Raw genomic sequence first — 22,811 nt, forward strand, 5'->3', positions numbered from 1 at the left:
ACCAATCCAGTGATCTCAAATCACATTTTTACACATCTGCCACGTTCACTGCACGTACTGTTTGATGTGTGAGTGTGATATATTTAGTAAGGGTGACACCTACTGACAAAAGACTTGTACTGTATCTCTATTAATTAATTTTCAAGATTTTCTCTTTTGGGGATGCAACATTTTGTGAATTTGCACTCCTTTTATATACAACATCAAACGCCAAATCATGCAAAGAATACTGATCAGGAACTGTGTAGTTTGTTTTTGCAAAACAAAAGGTGGAACTTAAAACTTCACTATCAAAAGCAGCAGGAATTGAAACTGAAGCACGCCAACGCTTTTATTGTTTGATGTCAAACAGCATAGATTATGTATTTTTCTAATATTATCAAGCTTATGGGATGCATTTCATAGCAAAATGTAGTCAAAGTAGATACAGTTTTTTAAAAAGGGTGTAGTGCAACCACAATGTATTCCTGCAGAGATATGCATTTAAAAAACACAGATCTATAACATTTAGCTATGTCACAAATAAGACACAAATTGCTTAAAAATAATCATAAACTGAATGTAAAAGTTGAACTGGGTTTGTAGTGTAAATGTTTGGACCAATGTATGCATTTAAATAAATGCAGAAATCAGTTCACCATTCACGGTTTCAATATGGCCCAGCTTCAACAATGCTGTCTTTCTCATGTCCATCTCCTTCAACTTCTGTGTAACCAGGCTGTTGCTTCTGAAACTTAAAGGAAGGCCAGTGGTTTTTGCGTCGCTGAAAAAAAAACCAAAAGTCAAGTAAGGAAAAATATGCTCGGTGTGGATATACAGAACAGTATGCCAAAGATAGGTCATCTCAAGTAGGTGTATTCAGTGCTCACTTGGATGAGGTAAAGTGGTGATGAAGCAGTAGGATGGTAGTTGATGTAAAGAGCTACAAATATCAGAGCCAAGAGTAGCAGAAGAGCAGCTGCTATACCAGCTATCACTCCTATGTTGGCCAACCCTTCATTCCTGCTCGAAGAGTCTGTCTTCACATCTGGATTGAGGATGAAGATGCATGATTAAAATCCCAGCATATAGCTGAGTCATATAGTATTAACCCCTCATTGCCCATATTCAATATATTATGTTTGGTGTCACCAGGAAGAAGACACACGAGTCATTGCAGTTCTTTACAATTACTCTAAATATGTTTGTGAGCCTCAGACTGTGTCATTAGAGCGAAATACTGCATAGATTATACAGTACATTGTTCTGACACACACACACACACACACTCAAATAAAAGGGCCTTACCATCACTTTTGCACCCTTTTTGTTGGGGAGTCAGAGAGGTCACATGCTCTATCTGTGGTGGGATATATGAACCGATGGAGCTGTCATCCCTTGAGAAATCTTCACAGGTTGCATCTTTGCTCTGCCCATATATAACACAATTAATGCATTAGTCTTAATATTTGGGAAATTGTTCAGCGAATCAATCAGCCAACCATACCTCCTCTGAACAACTGTAGTCCAGCCACTCCTGTCTGTGTCTATCCATTCCATCTGAACACCTAAAACACACAAGATGTATATCATTGTGGGTTCAAACTGCACTCTATTATTGGAGTCAGTAGATTGCCTCACTCACCTCTGGAGTACATTACACCAAGTACAACCAGAGGTTTGGTTGGATGAGAGGCACAGTTCGCAGCTGTCATGTTTCAGGCAGGCTAAACACAGAGAAAGAGACAAGCAAGAAAAGTTCAACTGAATGTTGATGAATGCAAATACTGTATCCACCATCACTGATACTATTTTTTTGACAGCTTGACACTAATTTAATATGAGCATAAATGACTTACTAGGCAGTGCAGTGAACTCAACAGCAGAATAGTTGTTGATTTTTGTCGTGTCTATCACTGCTCGATGATACTCGTAAATCGTTCGTCGTCGAGCATCTGTATCAGAGATATCTCAGGTTGATGGGATGGTAATCATACTAAGAAAGCCTCTTAAGACTGATAAGGTACCTTTATGGTAGTAAATGAACACACACACACGTATAAATGGTATGGGCATTATTGCTGACCTGGTGATTGAGTAGAGGGTGATGTGACCATGAAGGCATCAGACAAACCCGCCTTCACTGGATGCTCAGCTGAACTGATCACATCTAATGAAAGTGGTATCTGGTAAACAAGAAACAAGCACACAGGCAAACAAAATAGTACCCATTACTGCATTCAGCAATAAGAAAGATAATTAAATAATGTTTAGAAATGATACTGAGAGCACAAAGCAAAGGTGAGCATCTCACGTCTCTGTAGCTGAACGTGATTGTTCCGGTTTTGTAAAGTGCAGCCTGAAAGGTGAAGGCTCCTAGTGACTCTTTGCCAGAGAGTCTGACCCGCTCCCACTGGACCACAAACACTTCACCTGAACACAACATATAGGTCAAACTGGATTCAGACACATATAACAATCTGACAAACAACAATATATTTTTAAATCTCCGGTGGTATAATACCATTATCCAGGTATTGCACAGTGGATTCTTTGGAGAAGCTTGGGTCAAAATTTGCCATTAGAGGAGCGATGTACTGTGTTGCTGTCAGCATACGGTGAGTACTGTCCCCTGTGAAGATAAACCCTGAACATGGCCAGATGGAAAAATATGTAAGGCTTGAGCACCACCTTTTACATTACAAAAAACACTTCACCACTCTGAACACGTGCCGGAAAGGTCACTTGAACATCTGATAAAAAAAAATCAAAAAGTACCTCCTGTTGCTATGGTAATCTGCCTCAGGTAATGTCCATAAAAAGGAAAGTCAAACGACAGGGCAACCTTCTGCAAAAAGAGTAAGTAAAGAGACACAGGTATAATAGGGTGGAGGTGGGTGCTAAATGTGATGTTTAAGTAACTGAATCCATAATTCAAACAATGTTTTTGAGGTTGTTTCGAGTGGTTATCCTGCAGTGCTTAATTAGCTCTTAAAGGAGGAAAAGGAGTAGGAGGAGGAGAATGACCTGGGAGTTTCACAGGACTGAGAGAGAATATCAAAGGCACTAAATGCTTAGTTAACAAGAAAAGCTGTGTTTAATTTAATTTCTCTCGCTGTAAGGTCCTTTTATACTTGTTTCAGAGCTCTCCTCCTGCTTACCTACTCTACCTGTGAATTTAAAATTCTAATTCAAACAAAATGATGAAGAGCCATTTAATGTACTTACATGTTCTCATCAAATCCCCGAATAGCATTATTTATTAGTAGCCTACTTTTAAAATTTGTGAAAGTACTCTGTTTGTCAATCCAAAGGAAAGCAGCCCATTGGATGTTTAATTATCCAATAATACAATTTTCAAAGAAGGGGGCACCCAGATTTGAACTGGGGACCTCTTGATCTGCAGTCAAATGCTCTACCACTGAGCTATACCCCCTGGCCCCTGTCTTAACTTGCTGGGTTTATCATAACAAAGAGTTGGCTCATGCATTGACATAGACTAGTCGGCCCTGCCATGGCTTTTCGAGAAAGCTGTTAGAGATAACCATTTTTCCCACTCTGATGTAAGTATTTTGCAATAAGCATAGACACAACTTGGCTGCGTAAGAGAGGATCACTGAGTTTAGTGGGTGTGAACTTTCCAAAACAGATATTCTGAGAAATAACTGAGATCAACAGCACTGTTATTCACTGTTAGGGCAAATGGGACAACTGACCTCTGAAAAGGATCATTGCTTTGAATGCAGTATACAAAATATATCTCTGCTTTGACTTCCCAAACTGCTTCATTCTTCTTCTTGGTTTTGTCCATGTATAATCCAGTGTAAGACCCGTTGCTGCTTTTCTAGTCGTGTAATGTGGAAAGTTCTACAAAGTATTGTATTTCCACTTGGAGAATCAGGGGTTTAGTCCATTAGTGTTCATACTTTACAGCACTTATGGGGTGCAAGAGTTTTCTGTTCCTTGGTCTAATCCCCCACATCTTTCTGTATTAAAGTGAGTAGTATGTATTGCACAGGTGCCAGGCACTACTGGACAGTAGTGGTCATAACTGGGCATGTGCTGACAGCCTCTGGAAGGCCTGTTGCATTTGGCATGTACCAACATTTCTTCAGGCCTTTAGTTCCCTTAGCAGAGTTATCACATGTTTCAGATTGAATTCTATCCAAGTTTACACTCTGTCACACACATACACAAACGTATTTGGGCCAATTTTGCAGCTGTTTGTGTGATTGGAGCTGCTGCATTGTTGTACTGAAGCAGTCCATTTCAACAGAGACGATATTTCAACTTAGAAACATCAATTTTGTCTCAATTGACTCTTCAGAGCACACCACCTTCAGCTAAGCCACTCTGAAGATTTTAAACTCAGTCACAGCAAAGTACAGGTAGGTTGTGCATAATCAAGAGGAGGAAATGCAAATTTGAACTGAGGACCACTTAATCTCTGCCACTGAGCTAAACCCCCACCACTAACTGGACTGTTGACAAATTACAACATGAGTAAATCATCATATGTGTGTTATTGTGTGAGACTCACCACAGCTTGTTTGTATGAATTTGACAGAATGCCATGGACTCTAACTTGGCCATGTCGGATATCACTCATGTCTACCCATAGTTCCTGTGTGCGCTGGTCCTCAGGGCCAAAGCTACGCCATGTATAATACTTGCCAGAATCCTCCTTCCAGGCAGGAAAACACAGAGGACGAGAGAGTGTGATAATTATCAAAACCTAGCTGTGAACACAGTTCAATCATCATTGTCATATGTCTATCCAAATATGTGGAAAAGAGTGAAAGCTATATTCCAAAAGAGGGCAGTGTTTAATTCCAGCTAAAATAAATAGAACAAGTCAAAAGCCAATAACATAATACATGCCACAAAACATTACCTTCAGAAGAAACACTGTGGTGCAGCACTCACCACTATGCGTGTCATGTTGTCTGGCAGGATGTCGATGGTTAGTTCCCCACCCAGGACAGTGTGACCTGAAGATGACCTCTTGACTCTCTGAAGATGACTGTCACCTCCACTCTCTTTAAGGTGCTGTACACTGTACTGATCATCTGTGAAACATGTAGACATGTCAGATTAGCATAAACACTAACACATCCCATTCTGAATCCACGTTTTCCTATACAAAACACACACCAAAGTTTTTTTTTTTCTTATACCTTGGCAGCATTATGTTTATGCTGTTGGAAAACGTTTTAGATGCTAGTTTTATTCAAAATGATGTTTACAGTTGTGGCTCAGCGCTCAGTTAGGCAAACAAGAAATTAGGATTTGCTTTTGAATTTGTCAGACTCGGCCTTGTCAGTTGATGCTATTGTTGAACGAAAACAAAAACAATTTACTGATGCTGATGAGGACCTGTCAAGTCATACAAACAATTTAAACCATGTTTGGTAAGCAAACCGAGGTAGGTAGGCATTGTTTTAAAGTTCTGAATGTTTTCATTGATGACTTTCTAACTACACATTCAAATAATACAAAAGCTCTATGATTCAAGGCCACTCTGGGAGGCTCTTTCTAGAGATGTTTGGGTGTTGTGAAAACGGTGATTTTATATAAAGTGTGGAAAATGCATGTCCTCTGGTACATTTATATCATGATGTAGACCTTCAGCTGTCTTGTTTTTTAATCTCAGTCACTGATTCAAAACCACAGAAGAAAAGATATCTTGACTTTGCTTCCAACAGCAATTTCCATTGATGATATAATACAAATAGAGGCAATAGAAAGCTTGTCGAGGACTTGCTTGTCTGGGAAACAGCAGAAATGGTTGCTAAGTCAGTTGAATTCAACATGAATAAATAGGGAATCAAATGTAATAATAAAAAAAAAATGTCCTTCCTTTTAGGAGAAACTAAATGTGGTAATGTGGGCTGTGTTTGAGATAACCATCACTTTGTTTTATTAAGCAAACTTGCAGTGTTGTTTGTGCAAAATAGAACTCTCAAAGGTGCAGGCTAACTAACAGATTATTCAGAAAGACTGTTATGTCACAAAAGAAAATCCCCCAACCAGTTTTGATTCTCTTTTAGAGCAATTCTTTTTTGGCATGAACAAACAGTTTTGAGAGATAAAACCAACACTGAACTCCCAACTTCCAAATTACTGTTTAATATCCATTTTTTCATCTATCTATCCATCGGCTCATCTTTTAAGAACAATACGGTCATTATTGAAGTTCGTGCCCTTTTTTTTTATTTATTACGGGAAGAGCTAGTGACGTCAGCGCACACTATATAAACCCCGGGAGCTCGGCGCGGTTTGTCGGGGTGTTCTTTCTAACCCTAAGTGAGGGTGTCCTCCTGTACTCATCGTTTGTTGTTTTTCCGTCTCTGGCTTTCAGCAAACTACAGGAGGTATTTTCAAGTAGCGTTCATGGCGTCTAGGAACCAAAAAAAGCGCAGAGAATCACTCCGTCGTGTTCAGTTTCCCGTCAGAAACATCGTGAATTAGCGCCGCGGTCAGCCTGGCTGCCGCGAAGAGTTGGTCTCTGCTGCTCCGGTGTGTTCGTGTCGGGATCCACAGAAACTGAGCAGATTAAACTGAGCAGGGCTCCTGAACCGAACCTAGCAGTGGTCCGGGACGGAGGCCCGAGCTCAAACAATCCATCCAAACCTCAGTTTAAAGTTGTTTATGTTTTATTTGATGTGTTTTACGCGCAGTCCATGCTAAGGCTAGCTTATATAGCACCTCAGCTAGCTGTATAACGTATATAACCTGCCCTCAAACGAACCACCAGACAAAGTGGGTATTTTCAGATACTTCCTACAATACTGGCATTTAAATCATAGTAGTAGATACACGATGAAGAATCACTCATCATAATAGTAATCCTTTTGAATTAATATGTTTAATTTAATGTGAGACCTGCGCAAAAGCAACATGCTTGTATCAGATGACATTTTGAGTTCAAGAGTTTCCACACCTGATATAAAGAAACTGATCACATCCTCACAACCCGAAGGGTCATGGGCCTAAAAAAACAAACTCTTCTTTAGCTGCCTCTTGGTAATATAAGTTAAATTTAAGGTGACATGGCTGAAGGGTGTTGTTTCGATTTAAAGTGAACAGAGAAGTTTCTTTGCCTGGAGCATGTTAGAAAATTTAAGAGTAGAGCTTCAGCCTTCCCCTCTCCGGTTTTGCAGACGTCCATTGTTCAACAGATTGTAGTTAAAACTGCACGATCAACAAAAACACAAACTGGATAATATTAAATTTGACATATTAGATTTGGCCACTTCTCCATGAACCTCAAAGTTGGTTTGATGCCTGCGTTTCTGTCCTGAGCGTGGGAGGGAAACACAGGACTGTCAGTCCCTCAGCTTTGTCTTGTGCCAAACCCCCAGGGTTCAGACTGTGTGGGACACTGGCTGGTGACGCCTGCTTTAAACATTACTCTGCATTCACACAGTTAAAGTACTGATGTCTTCCACAGCCACAGTCAGGACTTCAGTGTGCAATGTTTTACAAGTTTCTCGAGTGACAACTCCAATGTCTTGACCTCATAGGGAGCTTAATGCATTTGTTCATGAGTGTTACTCTCCACCCTTTAATTCAATTAAGTGGTGCGTCAACGTGTTTGTGGCAGCTCGCATATTAAACCTAGATGTGCGATTGTTGAGCGCCGGGTCCGCCCTGTCGGGGCATCTATGAGGTAAGAGGAGTGTGCAGAGTTGTTGAAGTTGGCAGCGCAGCAGACAAACATATGCAGGTTTATAGAAACTGGGAGGAGTGCAGATGCTGAATATGAAGCTGGGGCTTATGATGTCTACTCGAGCCATCGCTCCCCCAGCCGGTATTAAAATCACCTGCAGATGATCAAAACAATGAAATGGAAGATATTGTCTCAGTCGTCTAGGACAAAAACTCACTTTCAAGTTATTACCATGTGAATATATTCAGTGGATTGTACATACTCTGACCTCTTCTCCTATCGGTATCTCGTGACAATTTAAATAGTATTAAATGGTGAATTAAGAGCAACGAAAAAATGATACCATTTTCCAAACTAACCATGTCATTTGACTATTGACAAAGGAATGAAAACATTTTTGTCCTTGGCAACATCTGAACTTTCAGTTAATTTCACCAACGAATGAATGTGATACCATTGTAAGAGCTGAACACACATACAGCCTAACACTGCAACTGAGACTACAGTTAAATGACAAATGAATACAATTGTTTGTATTTTCAGTATAAGTAAGATTACTTCAGGCTGAAATGGGATCTGACAGATCCCAGGTTTTCTTTCAAAAATACAAAAAGCAGCTGCACAACTTGTGCATGATCCATGCAATGCAAACTGATTTAATAATACTTGCACCTAACTCCATATATGAAATCTGTGTTGATATGATTAAATAAAAGTACTGCAATAAAATACCTTAGTGATTACCCTTTATACTGTAAATATCTCTAAAAACAATCAGATTAATGAGGCTTTTGCCAAATTTAATATGCATTTAAGACAAAATGTTGAGGCTTTAAAAAGGGAGAACAGCACTGCATCAAGGATGACAAATGGGGAAAAAAGGTCACAGTAAGGTAAAACAGGAACAATTTTTACAGGCAATTAAAGGGCAGATGTTTTGGACAGAAAACTGACCTCTACCCACTCTTTTAGGAGCTACCCAACCAAGATTTTTAGCTTCATTTTTTTCGTGGGCGGTCAGCTCAGAGTGGCCTGAGGGGACACACCCTGCCTGAGGAGAGTTGGCGTGGGCTCCTCAATATCCTCCACCATAGACGTGCATAGTTCAATTCAAGGATTCTGGATGAACTGCAGATGAGCAATTTCTCAGCTGACTTCCAAGATTGCTGCAGATAATTAAGGATATTTTGTCGTCTTTATATATACGACTTCTTTAAATTTGAGAAAAGAATTTAATTACTGAACTCGCTCACCTCCCTTCACAATAACCATGGGATTTTTTATGCTTTGAAAGGAGCCTCCACACAGACGAGTGTGCAGAAAACTTACATTTTGCAATAAAACTATACACACAAGACCTTCTAATTTTGATAGTCTTGTTAAGCGAACATGAGTGCACTGATTGCGTTACTCTTCGTTTGTTCCACTGAAACCAAATCTGTGTGGAAGAGGCACACATGTTATTTCTGCTTTTCATTGTCTGATAACAGAAATGGATGAAGTTAAAGCCTAAACCAATTCCCATACATGTTCTGGTCCAAATCACACTATAATTCAATAAATACGTCGATCAGCTGTTGGCAGATGACTGTTTGTCCCTGTTGTGCTAGTTTTCCCTAAAACACAAGCATGTTTTGCTATCACAAGTCAAATGACGTCATAAAAATAGGAGTCACTCTGGGACCCACATACAGAAACATCCTATCTATGAATAAAACTTACAAAAACAATACTTTTTTGTGTCTGATTGTTCCAGTTTATTCCTAGCTCCAACGTTCTGGCTCAGTTTCAGTCTATTTGTTAATCTAACTCAACAGAGCAACAGACAAGAGGCCAAACGCTGAAGTCATTGCCGGGGTCCGGTTCAGATGCTGTAGATGAGTCCCTTGGGACCAAAGTCTTTTTAAAAACAGAAGAATGTTTAATGTTGAGTGACAAGACAGATAAGAAGGAATTAGGCATCGAAAGAAAAGAAAGAAAGGCTAGACACCATTTATTACAGTATTTTGAAAGTACATTTCTGCTGCACAGCAATCTGCAACACATTTCCCCCCCGTAGAAGATCTGTCCTGAAGCGTTTTATCATATATCCTGTTATTTAATGATTTAACATTTGATGTTGGCTAATAATAACAGCTAATATAAAATGGGAGCAAACAATCAATGACTTTTCAACTGCATCAAACTAGTCACCGACAGCTACAGGTGAAAATTTACCGATGGGATGAATGTGTTAGAAACACATCTCCTGCATTTCACTCTGTGCTCCTCCACCTCCATATTTGTGTTCATATTAAGAAACTTAATATCATGTCCTGTCTCCAACAGCCTCCTAAAGGTTTCTGCCAGGGTCTAGCAGGGAGGCAGGAAGAAAAACACAGTCCAGATCTAATTTTAAATCTGAGACAGGCTGTTTGCGGGTTGTTGTTTGGACTCAGTCGCATGCTTGTGGAATAGGGTATTTTTATTGTACACTTTATTGTAAACTAGGTCATTCAGTCTTGTGTGTAAAATGAAAAGGGCATGGCATGCACATTTGCTGCTCCATAAAGATTCCTACGGAGGTGCTGTGGTTTGCAGCTATAAAGGCAACAGTAGCACACGCCGGGTTAATATAAAAATAAGACTAACTGTCCCTCTAACCGCAACAAGACTGCTGTGACAGCTATGACACTAGTTGCATGCAAAGTTTAATTGCACAGGCTTAAAAAATATTTGCTATAGATCAAAATAGAAAACCTGGAGACGCCCTAAAACAGGCTGACTACACCTGCAGGATTAAGCATCTTTGTCATTATAAAGCCCAGACAGCAGTTAGAAGCAACACTGGAGACATTAAAGAAATGATGGAGGGAGAAATACACACAGCTCACCTGCTTGCTGATGAACCCAAACTTTAGCCAGCCCAGCTTGGGAGAGACAGAGAAAGAGCATCGCCAAACTGATGCACATGTTGAGCAGCATAAGACAGGGGATATAAAAAAAAAAAACAACCCACAGCTTTGTCTGAGCTTCTCTCGACTTCTTCTCCTGATCTTTGCAACAACAGTGCTCTTCAAATTCGACTTTCACCCGTCACTCTCTTCCTCCCTTTGAATCGCGCTCTCTCCACACACCAGCCTGTTTCTAACTACACCCATTCACTCCTCCTCAGTGCCGATCATCCGTTGCCATGGATATTCACAAAGACACAAAAAGAGGAGTGGTGTCACAGCATCATTCTGAGTGATCTCCACTGGACAGAGGCAGCACTGCGCCTCCCTCTGTCTAAACCAGCTGTGAGGACAGTGAGAAATCTGACAAGTGAGATTAGACACGGAGACCATGATGCTAACAGTGCCAGGTCTAAAGTCAGTACTAGTCATGATATTACACGTTTCATGTCAAGTCTGTTTGTAGCTCCTTAAATCATTCTGACTTTTTTCTAATAACAACAACCCTGTGGCCCACATGCAACAGAGAAGTCTCTTTGTTTGTCTTCCTTTGCAGCAGTTATATTTTAAAATGCTGTGTTTCTATTGCATGTGAAACTGGCAGAGATTGAGCTTCACAGGCAATGCGGCTGACGCCACCGCCTCCTGTAGTCACCACTTTATTTTTTTTTTTTCTGCTTTGAGCGCAAACATGGAATCCTTGCCCGAAAAAAAAAAAAAAAAAAAAAACGGCAGCTGAGCTCAGTTTATAAAATTAACAGCTGGAAAGACAATCAGCACCATGTCCCATAACTCAGACTATGGACTCATCATACAGTGTCAAACAGCAGGTGTGAGTTTTCACACACAGCGCTCATGCTGACTTTAAACAAACAAATAATAAACAGAAAGTTGCATGACTAAAATTCTCTCATAGCCTCCCAAAGTTATCACTGGAAGTTCAGGGATGAATTAAGGGCATGATTATACAGGGAAGTGTTCAAAGCAAGCAAAACTGGTAGGGAAGCAGATTAGTTAGTAATTAATCTCTTTGAGATATGATTTTTGTGTATAAAGCCACTCCAGAGAAATATCAATGGGATGTCCTTAAATGAAAGTCTTGAATGTCTAGTTTGCTTTTTGTCCCTCTTTGCTCAAGGGCTCAAGTGGCTAAAACCTTGAAAGGCACTTAATTTTTAGACTCCTTCAGTCTTCATGTGAGTTTTGTAATAAGACAGGATGTGAAAAATGTAAACACATCCTTTAAAGACAAAACAAGCTGCTCCACAAAGGAATCAGAGCTGGGTTCAGGAGCGGGGGCACCTTACTGTAGACGCATTATTTAGATAAAAAATTACTAATTTATTATTATTTTAGCAAGTGTGCATCCTTTAATCTCTAGTAGCAGGATCTAATCGGACTTTATTATTGAGGTAATATTTACATTACTGTAGCTTTTTGTTCCACTTGGTCACAGTTCAATAAACTAAATAATCTAAAAGAAAAACACAGCTCAGTCAAAACCCATCTAAACCAGCAAAAAAAAACACATTATGAGATTGCTAAAGATGTCTTTGCAGGTTTGTTAGTTTTCGCCAGGTGTACATAATAAACAGGCGACCGAGCAGACCCACCTGTCACACTTCTAACGGGCTCATTACTCCCCCTCGTGGTCATAATCACGAATTGCTATTGGACTTTTGGAAACGCCGTTAAATATCGCGACTGTCATTGAAACAAAGCTCTATTCAGGTAACAACAAAATACATGTCACTACACAACAGAATAAAATAGCACACGTAAATAGCACACGTTTCCATGATATGAAATAGTTTTCGCTCCTCTATGACGTATGGGGGTATAGCTCAGTGGTAGAGCATTTGACTGCAGATCAAGAGGTCTCCGGTTCAAATCCGGATGCCCCCTGAAAATGGTTTCTTTTTTGCTTTTCTGAAAATGTGGTCCACATTTAAGCGCTATAAAACATTTAAGGAATTTTACATATACAACAGTATTAGCAGCAAACTGCATTGTAAAAAAACATGATTATGTTGCTGCTTACTTATGCTGTTGTAGAACAAATAATGTTAGAGGTGTAGGACAGGCAACACAACCACCACATATTTAGCAATAATATTATTTATTATAAAAAATGACAATATCTTACATTTTAAATATCATATGTAATACTCTTTTTCCTTCTTTCCTGTTCATAAAACTACCACTACATACAATAAGTTGTTCAACAGCTCAAAAATAAATCACGAATCATATTTTGGTCTAGCAAAAAAAAAAAGCCCTAAAATATAATTTCATGCATGCAGTGCGGATTTGCATGCCAACATCACATCGTTGGCAAGGAGCAAAGGCCACAGCAGCTACAGTGTGTGCTTATAATTTCTTCTTCTTCAGTTACAGCGTTGTTTTCCACAGAGGTTTCAATCTAGTCAGCTACTAACTCCAACTTGAAACTGAAAAAGCAGTTTTGCAACTGGCAAGTAGTTCAGGCACAGTAAGAAATAAAGACGTGAGCGACAAGAAGCACCGATCCAAAGTCAAAATGAGACCATAACTGTCCCACACTAAAAGTTTCAAATGTTAAAAAACAACTCTGTACAAAATATAAGCTTTAGTGTTATCATCTGTGATACACGAGCCTCATGAGTGCAACACCTTAATGTTCCAGATATGGTTGGAAAGCCTTCATAACCATAACTGAGAAAAAGGGAAGAGAGAGAGAATAAAATATTATGGAAACAACACGTTGTTCTTAGTGCATCAAGTCTGATGTCTTCACTTGTATAGGTTGGTGTACATCTCCAAGTCTGAGGTCCTCCAGGTTCATCTGTAACTCAAGTACCTGGATGGGGGTACCTCTGTGCAGAGGCATACTGTACTTCAGGTGTGGCGAGGCAGGTTATCATGGACTCAAAGTACTTTGCCCAAAATACTGTGAATAATCCAACACTGCAGAAAGTGCAGTGCTTATGAGGTCGCCTCGGTTTGAAGTTTAGTCCACTGGACAGTCTTAGTTTACAACAACCTGTGACCTCATCCAGTCCAGACTGGCAGGCAGACTGTAGGCGGAGAGAAGCATTTTTAGAGAACATGCACACGGAGGTGGTGATTCTAGCAGAAGGTGACGTTAAAGTTAGACATATTTTGCTGTTGGCTGTTTTAGTCATTGTAAGAATTGACTCAGAGGACAAAAAGAGAGAGTGTGAGGTGTGTCAGACTCACCCTTCTCCTGTCAGGGCGCAGCAAGCTTGGACATGCCAGGTGTGTGTTGTGATAGAGTCAAGTGTGAGGCACTGGGAGATCTCTGCCGCCGTCATCGAGCCCTTCATGTCTTGTTTGTTGGCCATAATGAGAAGGGCTGCTTTTTGCAGTTCCTGTGTAAAAATAAGAGAAGATTGGTTGCCAGGGCCGCTAATTTATATTTATAGATGAGAAATATTTCCAGTGGAAACCCCACAAAATGTTCCTTTTTCACTTTTAGGAACAGCAACCTCAGCGGAACGCGTCAACGTGCTGATTTACACAGTTGAAACTTCCTCGTTACGTTGTGTCATGGGTTAGTTTTAGTTCGCTATGTCGCAATTATTCACTCTGAAAGTGTGAGTGGAGTCTATCTCAGACATCCAAACATAAATACCAATAACAGTTTAATGGAGTCAAGACTGAATTCAAACCAAACTGGTTCAGTTCATATGAAATCGATCACACCATCACAAAAACAGAAAGTATGTACTGTAATTATTATGGTATAGAAGTAAAATAATTTTACATATAAAAACATATATTTCCAACTGTTCACATTTATCCATTAAGAGCTTCTTTCGTCTCCTCCTCACTGTTCTTAACCACACAGTAATGTGTTTTTGTGCTAATACACATCTCTCAACACACACACACACACACTAGCCATCTCATATTTGGGGATTTGTACCTCATGTGCAAGCATTCGGTGCAGTTCTTCTTTGGTGAGAGTCAGTCTTTCGCGGTCAGTGCTGTCCACAACCAGAATGACAAACTGGAAAAGCACAAAGGAAACAGTTATTGGCACAGAACAGATACGTGACATTAACAGATATTATCAAAGCCCATGTTATCAGTGGCCATGACAGGAGTGAGCACGAGATGTTACAGACATATGTTAGATTATAAACGATTATGTAACAGAGCTTTATCATTACAAGGAGCAGGGGATGACCATATGAAGCTAAAGGACAGTAGGTTAATGTCCACCAGCTCAGTCAGCACTTGCCTATGAACTTCAACAATATGCTTTCTGTTCTGTTTTCTGTTCAGCCATCACTTCTACTTGTACTTTTACTTCATGTTTTAACCTATATTTAGAAATGTACAGTTCATCTGATTTGACTATGCTGTGCATGCAGTTAGAGAAGCTGAACACAGAAAGTGCTCGATACCTCTGTGTTGCAGTAGTATGAGTGCCAGCTGGCTCGAAGACTGTCCTGTCCTCCGATGTCCCAAACCAAGAAGTTACTGTTACGTACTTTGATCTCCTCAACGTTGCTGCCAATGGTTGGTGATGTGTGCACAGCTTCCTTTGTTAGACTGGACGTGTTTGGGTGGGAGGAAGATTTTAAAAATAAATAAACAAATAAATAAAAGAATGGGATGTGACAGATATGAGGCATCAGACTGGACTGAAAGCAGCCAAATCACTTACAACTGGTAGAGGATGGTTGTCTTTCCCGCATTGTCCAACCCCACAATGATGACTTTGTGTTCTGTTGGGAAAAAAAAGTTAAAATGTACATTTATTTGTTGTCATTTTCTCTTGAGCGCACGCTGCCCTAGTATTTCACAATTTATTTTCAGGTTCAGCATCACAAACCAAACGTACACTCAGATAAGATAAAGCCGAGCGCAGGACTGAGATGTTCTGGTAGGAAAACAGCAGTAATACCACTGTAGGTTCAAGTCAGGTTTCCAAAACATGTTTGCTTTAATTGTCCGTGAGAGGACAAGGAAATATCTTCCAGGAATGTGAGAAAGCTTTACAATAAATACACACAAATATGTAAGACAGGGTGGCTTTAAGAAAACAGTCTTTCTCTAATTATAGGTCTTATTCCCAACGTGTTGTCTCATTTAGGACATTTATCCTCTGATAGACCTCAACAGACTCTGACAAATAAATGATAAAACTGACATGGGAACTGAGAAGTGTGAAGATAAGTTGGTCTTACCTTTATCACAGAACACAGCCATCATCTTAGTCAGCAGAAATCCCATGTTCAACAAGTGTGTGAAGGTGAGAGATGAAAAAAAAAATAAAAATCCAAATCCAGTAAAGGCTCCAGGAGGAGACTCGCGTCAGTATCTGTGATCAGTTCACTGTCAGACGAACTCTTTACCTACATCTAATATCAGTTTCTACTCCAGCGTAGGGGGGGGGGGGGGGCGGCGCTTTAAGGAGCTCTCGGTAGTTTTCAGTCGAATGAGTCACGGTGAAAGGGCACAGGGATGGTGCGTTCACCGACTGTGGGAAATTACGCCCGCTATGTTGTGATTCCTCCTGTTAACTGTTAACACTTCTATTTCTCAAGTTATTATGGGGCTTCAATAAACACAGTCACACTAATCAAGCGTTTCTTCGTTTCTACAAAACCTCCTTGTTTTTATGTAGTTACTATTTTTACGGACTTGAAAATGTTGAACTATTTCCTTTACTTGTATGTTGAAGATTTGTCGCCAAAGTTTTCACAAAACACTATCCCTAAACTTGCATCTCTACCTTTTTTATTGCATGGGCCATTATCATCCTTTCGCAGGTCCGCAATAAAACAAAAATTAAAGACTAAAGAAACTCCTCCTCAAGAATACGCACAGATATCCGAGCCTAGACGGGAGCACTTGAAGGCGACATAGGCTTCGGCCGTTTCTTCTGTCACACCGACGACACGAGCGGAGCAGTGACGTATCTGATGACGCGCACATGTCCAGTCCATGTATGGAAAGGGAAGCGAAACTATTTCCTGCCTCTGTGTGTTTCACGAATTAAACAATGTTATCAACAACAGAAACCAAAACGTTGTACACGGGGAATCCCCTAGAATTTCTAATAAACAGTTCTCAAGAAGACACAAGGAACTAAAATCTATCATTATAATCATCACCATCAGTATTATTATAACTTCTTTAAGGGCCATTAACCACTAGTCTAACTCCTTCTCCAAACAATACATGTGAATATCTATATCTATATATATATATATATACACAAACATATATAGAGCTTCTCCTGACATCATTGCTTCCATTTTAACACATCAGTAGTAATAATCAAAGAATGTACTCTGACGAATATGTCTGCAGACCAGGATTTTGCCACCACAGCTTTCAACCTCGTTAAATAACAATCTGCTGTAAGGCTCACGTTTGAGTTTCAGATTGAACCCACGTCCGTATTTGTGACATTTCCTCTGAGCGCCCGTGATCTGCAGATGATGAAACAAAGAACATTAAATGCGAGAAATATAACCCACATCCTGGATTGAGCTGCACTCAAACTTCACATCTTGTACTTATTGTGTTGACAACTTGAGTGAACTCCCTGGTAGGTTACATTTTGTATGTGCTGTAACTTGAGAGGAGTTTGTGTCAGTGCATGTGAGAAAACAGTGAAGGGACAAAAGTCCTAGTACATGTTCTTCTGAGAATTTTCCTTGGAACCAGCTGGTCTGTGTTTCGGTTTTGCAAGATTACACCCAAGCACCTTGACTGGGCAGGTTTTACAGGCAGGGTGGTGCTGGTGTTATGTTAGGAACAAAATGATGTTGCAATAGTTGCAACCAGAAGTGTATGAAATAATGACGAAATAATGATCAAGTTTATGCCACTGAATAGTTCCTGTGCACAAATGTGTCTATGTATGTTCTAATAGACAAACCAGCACCTCAGTGTATCTTTAAAAACTGTTAATGACATTTAAGCAGATCAATTCAGTGACACCATGGCATTTTCTGATTAAATTTTTAATTAAAATACGAATTTATCCACAGATTAAAAATGAAAGGCAGAAAAAGCAAAATGTAGCTACAATCAGGCACCAATGATACATGTTTTCTCTTTTTTTTTTAACAATTGCGATAACGCAACAATAACATTATTTACTGATCATTATTTAATATTTATTTATTCAACTGAAGACAGGGGCGGGCCAAAGCGGCCCACCATAGACATTCATAAATTCTCCATTATATATAACTGAGTAAAGACCAAAACTGATCCTAGCCCTCCCCACCCCATTTAATGCTCCTCTCAATACCGAAACTGAAGATTTAAAAAATGTTCACAGAAAAAAAAACAAAACACTAATTCAGTCAGAAATCAAGAGTAAGAATTGAGTGGTATTTAATATCAGACAAGCTAGCTGTTCGGGTGGAAGTTTGGAGTGATTAACCACACACAAGTACTTTTCATATAGCAATCATTAGCCCTGAAAAACAGACGACAAAGCTGGTGCAAAGAAAACGAGGTGAGCAACGTGCTGGAGCGTCAGCATGGGCTACAGTGCAGAGTAGCCACAAGACACGAAGAGACACAGATATGGTATGAAAACGAGTGTAACAAGAGTTAAGACATCCCACCGTGGTAGCGGTGGACATGGCTTGGCGAGACATTCCGGCACTTGTGATTGGAGATTTCTTGAACTGAAGGTGTTTCAGGGTGGGAGTGATTAAGGCAGCACACTTCCTTCACAAAACTACGACTGCAGTGCTGCTTTAAATCTGCACCACATTAGAAAACCAGTGAATACCGCAGGTGCCCTCAGCACCCACGAAGAAGAGGAGAACTGAAACGAGAGGGCCGCGTCATACGCGTATAGTCAGTAGCAGTGGCTCAACCAGGTCAGGGAAGAAGTGAGTGTCTTTGGAGTGTATTCTTTGTAGTTTCTATCAAGCTGACATGAGTGTAGCGACATTAATAAATTCTCATGTTAGAATATGGCAACTTCTCCACCAGCTCTTTAAGGTCTGGGTGATAAGAAAGTGGAGGTGGTCGACTCATAACGACAGGATCTCGTTATGGGAGTAAACTCTGAAATCCACAGCACTGAGTGAGCTTATGGTAAAGAGAACCCTGACACTTAACATACATGGGGACGTTGACTCTAAACCCTGTTTAAGACTGCGGAGGACAGACACAACAGACCACAGCTCTACCAGCCTTCACACTCTACAACTGAAGGAGAGATTGAGTCATACAGATTACAATCATATATTCACAACCGTAACAACTACTGTCCTCGTGCTGTCAGTATAGAAATCCATGATATTCATGCAGTTTTAACATAGGAAACAGAAAACAGATCAATATTAGTTCTTGAAACATAAATAAATTGAATTGAAAGAAGTTGATGATGATGGCATCTGGCAGTTCATGTATTTCTTTACACTATACTGGGATGTAAACAGATTAATTTGTTAGCCTGACTAGCATCAAACCCTCGCTTCAGTACCTTCTGAACCCACCCTCCCCTCATCTCCCTCCATCCTCAGTCTTTCCCCTAGCTTCTTTGCCTCTGTGGTTTTGATGCGTGTTCAGTGAATGTAGACGTCCCTCCCCCAGTCATCTTGGTTCTTGTTGCGGCTCATGTTGGCCCCCGTGTCCACAGGGTCCTGGCAGTAACGCTCCCGCAGCTTGGCGCGTCCGTGCGACTGCATCTGGCTCGGCATCGGTGGATGGTTCAGGTTTTCCTGGTCTGGCTCGGCGCCTTCATCTTCCCAGGAGGCCTGTCTGCCATGATGCTGTGCCAGGTGGAGGCGGCTGCCTCCACCACTGCGGTATGGCTCAGGCTCTTCGTAAGGGTCAGTTTCAATGTCCATGCAGGAGTCGCCAGCCTCGGTGTAGGCAGAGTCCCGGCTGCCCTGGGTCTCCGAGTCAAAGGTGTCTTGCCGTGAGAGGCCTCGCCCGCTCCCTGCTCGTAGCTGGCCACGAGAGGAGCGCAGGTACGTCTGCTGCTGCTGAGGTTGCTGAGGCTTTCCTCCTAGATCTGTGTGGTAGTCATGCAGAGCACCGCTCCCACCACACTCTGTCAGAGACCCTTCTCGTTTCTGCTCACCGTGCACCAGGTACGGCCCCTGCAGCAAGTCACCGCCATGCCAAACGAAAACCATGCAGAAACAAAAACAGCAGAGCAAAAACACACTGTGAGTAGTTAGTCAGCAGGGTTAACAGGCAGTGCAGACAAAACATGTGAACACATACGGTCAATCTATTCATAATACACACACTTTTAAAGTTTGCACAGTGCACACAGACACACATGCACACGTTTACATTCAAAAACTCCAGAGATCCAGAGAACAAACACATACACTCAATTAGTGAAACAGATTAGTCTCACTACATTACAAATAGCAGATTGAGTGTCTACAGATACAACAGTGCCACCTGCTGGCTGATTGACCACTTGGAAGTCAAACAGCAGAAATAGCTTTATGATTATGTCATTGATTCAACTCTGCACTGTGTGAATTTGACACAGTCCTGTAGAGATGACTACATTTAATTAAAGTTATGCACCTTCATTAGAAGTGCATCATTTTGTTGCCTGCTACAATCATGACCTTAAAAACAGAGGGAGATGTTTTTTCTTTGGTGCCATGGTGTTAAACACATAAATTCCTCAAACTTGAAGAGCAGCCAGTGATAACTTGGGAGTAGAGACACAACTGATTGGTACTTTGCTGTTAAAACTGTTATACAACAAGAATAGATTAAACGGGACACAGTGTTAGAAACAGCCTCTACCAAACGAAGCGTTTCTGTTTGAAGAGGCGGACATGACTTGCTTTTTTTTTTTTCAGGGATGGTACCATGGCAACACGGAGGAGGACAGCAAACTGGCTTCAACCTCCCAGAAAAGAAAAAGTGCTGGAGAAAGGAGGCCAGAGAGCTAAAGAGGGCAGGGAGGGGGCAGCAGATATCAGTTTACTCTTGATTACAGTGAAATGGATGGGGCCTCAGAGGCAGAGGTGCCTTATGGATTACTCTTTGAGTCCAGTGTGGTTTGAGTTGAACTGCTCTCATGTTTTTCACAGTACAGGGAGGGACATGCTGACCTGCTAAAATACAGACTTTTACTTAAATCTCCTTAAATTAGCTGCTCATGAGTGGGGATTGTCTCTGTTTTAGCTCATTTGTGTGTCAGTTCCTGCAGGTATGTTTGTGTGAATGTGTATTTATGTGTTTCTATATACAGCATAAACGGGGTTTTATTGCACTCCCTCCTCAGGGTAAAGAGAGCAGGCTGCTAAGTTTGGCTTAAGGTTGAGTTGCCGGAGTCCCCACCCCTCTCTCTCTGCTCGACTTTACATAGCATGTTCTTCCATTTTCCCCTCGGCTACAGCACCGTCCATGCCAGGCCACAGATCCATATTTCTGCGCAGGGAGGTGAGCACCTGTACCTGCAGGTTGGAGACGGGCTCAGGGGAGGCGGCGAGGGCGGCCGTGGCCATAGTACGGTTGAGCAGAGGATTGGGAGGGTTGCTGCTCGGGGGGTGCGTCGCTTTCCAGTAGGCCTCCAGGTAATCAGCGAGGTGCTCGCAGGCATCCTCCAGCTGGTTCTCATCCAGGATGATGTCAAATAATTCCTGTGTGAAAATGAAACAACGTTCACTGATTTTCAAAGAACAAACATGTATTCCCTTTAGTCTTTACTTTCATCACAAAATCAAAAACAAAACTCACTGGTGGGCACTGAGCCAACTTGTCTGCTGCCACCATCTGCACATTTAGATGCTTAGCCTGGGACTTCCCTCTGGATTTAATGAGTCTCTGGAGAACCTGTGGAGAGCATGTTTACATGTGTTACTCAACTTGCCTTTATGATACAAACTCACTTGTGCACAGATGTATGCAGATGGAGATTTAAATGTGTCTCCTCTAAAGTTTTTGACCACAATTATAGATGACACAGTTGGATAGAACATATTCAGTCAGTGTAAACGTAACTTTTATGAAACTACAGGAAAATTCATAGTGCTCTTCCAAGCCCATCTGTTGCCATACCTTAGGTGATGCTATTTTGATATACACAATGATGGGAGCCAGAGAGGTTTTAGCCAACTGGGATGGGTGGTTGATGGTGTCTGCGTCCAGAGCGACCAACTGGAGGGTGCGGGCCAGCTCAAAGATACGTTCAATCTCACTCTGCACCTCCGCTACAGACCCAGGAAACGGATGAGACAATGAATACGACATGATTCTGTAAAACTACTTCTCTCTCAGAGAAGATATCTCCCATCCTTCCTTTACTTTGTGCACAAGTACATAACCAACATGTTAGTACTTAAACATGCATGTCAACGCTTTAGAAAAACAACTCCAAGCATATGAATTATATTGGTTCACAGCTGAAGTTCCATTTATGCACAGCTAAATGGAGCGGTGCAGCATCCTCATTCTGTTGCCACCTCCTGACATTTAGAATTTCCTTATGCACTTCGGATCTATTTTTGTTTTGAAGTCATGAAGGAAGGAGGCACTTAAGAATGAGATGTCTGTACACTTAAAATAACTAATAATAAGAGCACAATTGTTCACCATGTAAATAAAAAAACAAAACAAAACAAAACAAAACAAAACAAAAAAAAACACCCTCATCAAACAAATGACGTGGAACATTCTGTTAGCATTAACAGGCACAGCAGCAATTATTTTGTCAGGTGAACCACTCAAGTCTGTGAACGGCTTGGGCTTTTTGTTTTCATTGTTCCTCAAGTACAGCCTATGAGGGCTTGTTATAAATAATTTCAAGCACAGTCCCTCGCCTTTTTTTTTTTTTTTTTTTAAATCAAACTGTGTAAGGAGAGAGATTAACACCAAAAAAACCAGAACGTTCCTCGCCTGTCTGGTCAAACCTCGTCACCTTCGAGGTGTGCGGCTGCCAGCCCAGCAGCAGAGATAACAGGGGCAAGGCAATCTGCAGAGAGACAGGGCCTGCACACATTTTATAGTCTCCAGAGGTCTGTAGGATAAGGAATTAAAGCTGGAGGCTAAAACAGGGCCTTCACAGAGTGATAAGAAACGTGAACTTTAACTCATACAAAGAAATAGCAGGCAGGTTTCCATTAACCTCAGCAGCAGACTTGCACTATTGCTAATTTGAGTTTGACTGCACCACTGATGAAACTGAACTTCTACATCTTCTATGGACGCTATCCATGGGTATGACTGCACACACACTGTATAGGGACAGTAGGTCACAA

At 41.0% G+C, this 22,811-nt stretch overlaps 3 protein-coding genes and 2 non-coding genes across 6 annotated transcripts in view; 1 reads left to right on the top strand and 4 right to left on the bottom strand.

The window, feature by feature from the left end:
- Positions 1–649: 649 nt before the first annotated feature.
- Positions 650–4,983, bottom strand: LOC113157362 (plexin domain-containing protein 1-like). The gene is made up of 12 exons (XM_026352813.1): positions 4,906–4,983; positions 4,520–4,663; positions 2,758–2,827; positions 2,504–2,626; positions 2,294–2,412; positions 2,066–2,165; positions 1,839–1,934; positions 1,625–1,706; positions 1,487–1,547; positions 1,288–1,408; positions 870–1,027; positions 650–763 (listed from the first exon to the last, which is right to left on the bottom strand). The coding sequence occupies exons 1-12, from the start codon at positions 4,918–4,920 to the stop codon at positions 650–652; spliced, it is 1,203 nt and encodes a 400-aa protein (XP_026208598.1). The 5' UTR covers positions 4,921–4,983.
- trnac-gca lies at positions 3,344–3,415 on the bottom strand. Its single transcript has one exon. It is a non-coding gene; the product is annotated as a tRNA-Cys (tRNA).
- Positions 4,984–12,417: 7,434 nt separating the features above from the next.
- Positions 12,418–12,489, top strand: trnac-gca. Its single transcript has one exon. It is a non-coding gene; the product is annotated as a tRNA-Cys (tRNA).
- A 197-nt stretch (positions 12,490–12,686) lies between these two features.
- On the bottom strand, positions 12,687–15,956 carry arl5c (ADP-ribosylation factor-like 5C). The gene is made up of 6 exons (XM_026362468.2): positions 15,783–15,956; positions 15,260–15,320; positions 14,997–15,144; positions 14,513–14,596; positions 13,804–13,955; positions 12,687–13,640 (listed from the first exon to the last, which is right to left on the bottom strand). The coding sequence occupies exons 1-6, from the start codon at positions 15,826–15,828 to the stop codon at positions 13,592–13,594; spliced, it is 540 nt and encodes a 179-aa protein (XP_026218253.1). The 5' UTR covers positions 15,829–15,956; the 3' UTR covers positions 12,687–13,591.
- Positions 15,957–17,596: 1,640 nt separating this feature from the next.
- Positions 17,597–22,811, bottom strand: part of cacnb1 (calcium channel, voltage-dependent, beta 1 subunit) — a 28,757-nt gene continuing 23,542 nt past the window's right edge. For both annotated transcript variants that reach the window (XM_026355875.1, XM_026355885.1), the window contains exons 11-14: positions 21,613–21,764; positions 21,292–21,387; positions 21,009–21,194; positions 17,597–19,679 (exon numbers count right to left, since the gene is read on the bottom strand). In XM_026355875.1, coding sequence (XP_026211660.1) covers positions 19,140–19,679; positions 21,009–21,194; positions 21,292–21,387; positions 21,613–21,764 — 974 coding nt within the window. In that variant the 3' untranslated portion in view covers positions 17,597–19,139. The remainder of the gene's footprint in view (positions 19,680–21,008; positions 21,195–21,291; positions 21,388–21,612; positions 21,765–22,811) is intronic.

Source organism: Anabas testudineus, chromosome 8 (assembly GCF_900324465.2).
Source record: "Anabas testudineus chromosome 8, fAnaTes1.2, whole genome shotgun sequence".
Taxonomy (NCBI): domain Eukaryota; kingdom Metazoa; phylum Chordata; class Actinopteri; order Anabantiformes; family Anabantidae; genus Anabas; species Anabas testudineus.

Coding starts and splice junctions, on each gene's coding strand:
- arl5c (XM_026362468.2), bottom strand. CDS start 15,828: ATGGGATTTCTGCTGACTAAGATGATGGCTGTGTTCTGTGATAAAG. Junction 15,321..15,782: donor GGCTGTGTTCTGTGATAAAG/GTAAGACCAACT, acceptor TTTTCCCAACAG/AACACAAAGTCATCATTGTG. Junction 15,145..15,259: donor ACAACCATCCTCTACCAGTT/GTAAGTGATTTG, acceptor AAACACGTCCAG/TCTAACAAAGGAAGCTGTGC.
- LOC113157362 (XM_026352813.1), bottom strand. Junction 2,627..2,757: donor GATTACCATAGCAACAGGAG/GTACTTTTTGAT, acceptor GGCCATGTTCAG/GGTTTATCTTCACAGGGGAC. Junction 2,166..2,293: donor TCACGTTCAGCTACAGAGAC/GTGAGATGCTCA, acceptor CTTGTTTACCAG/ATACCACTTTCATTAGATGT.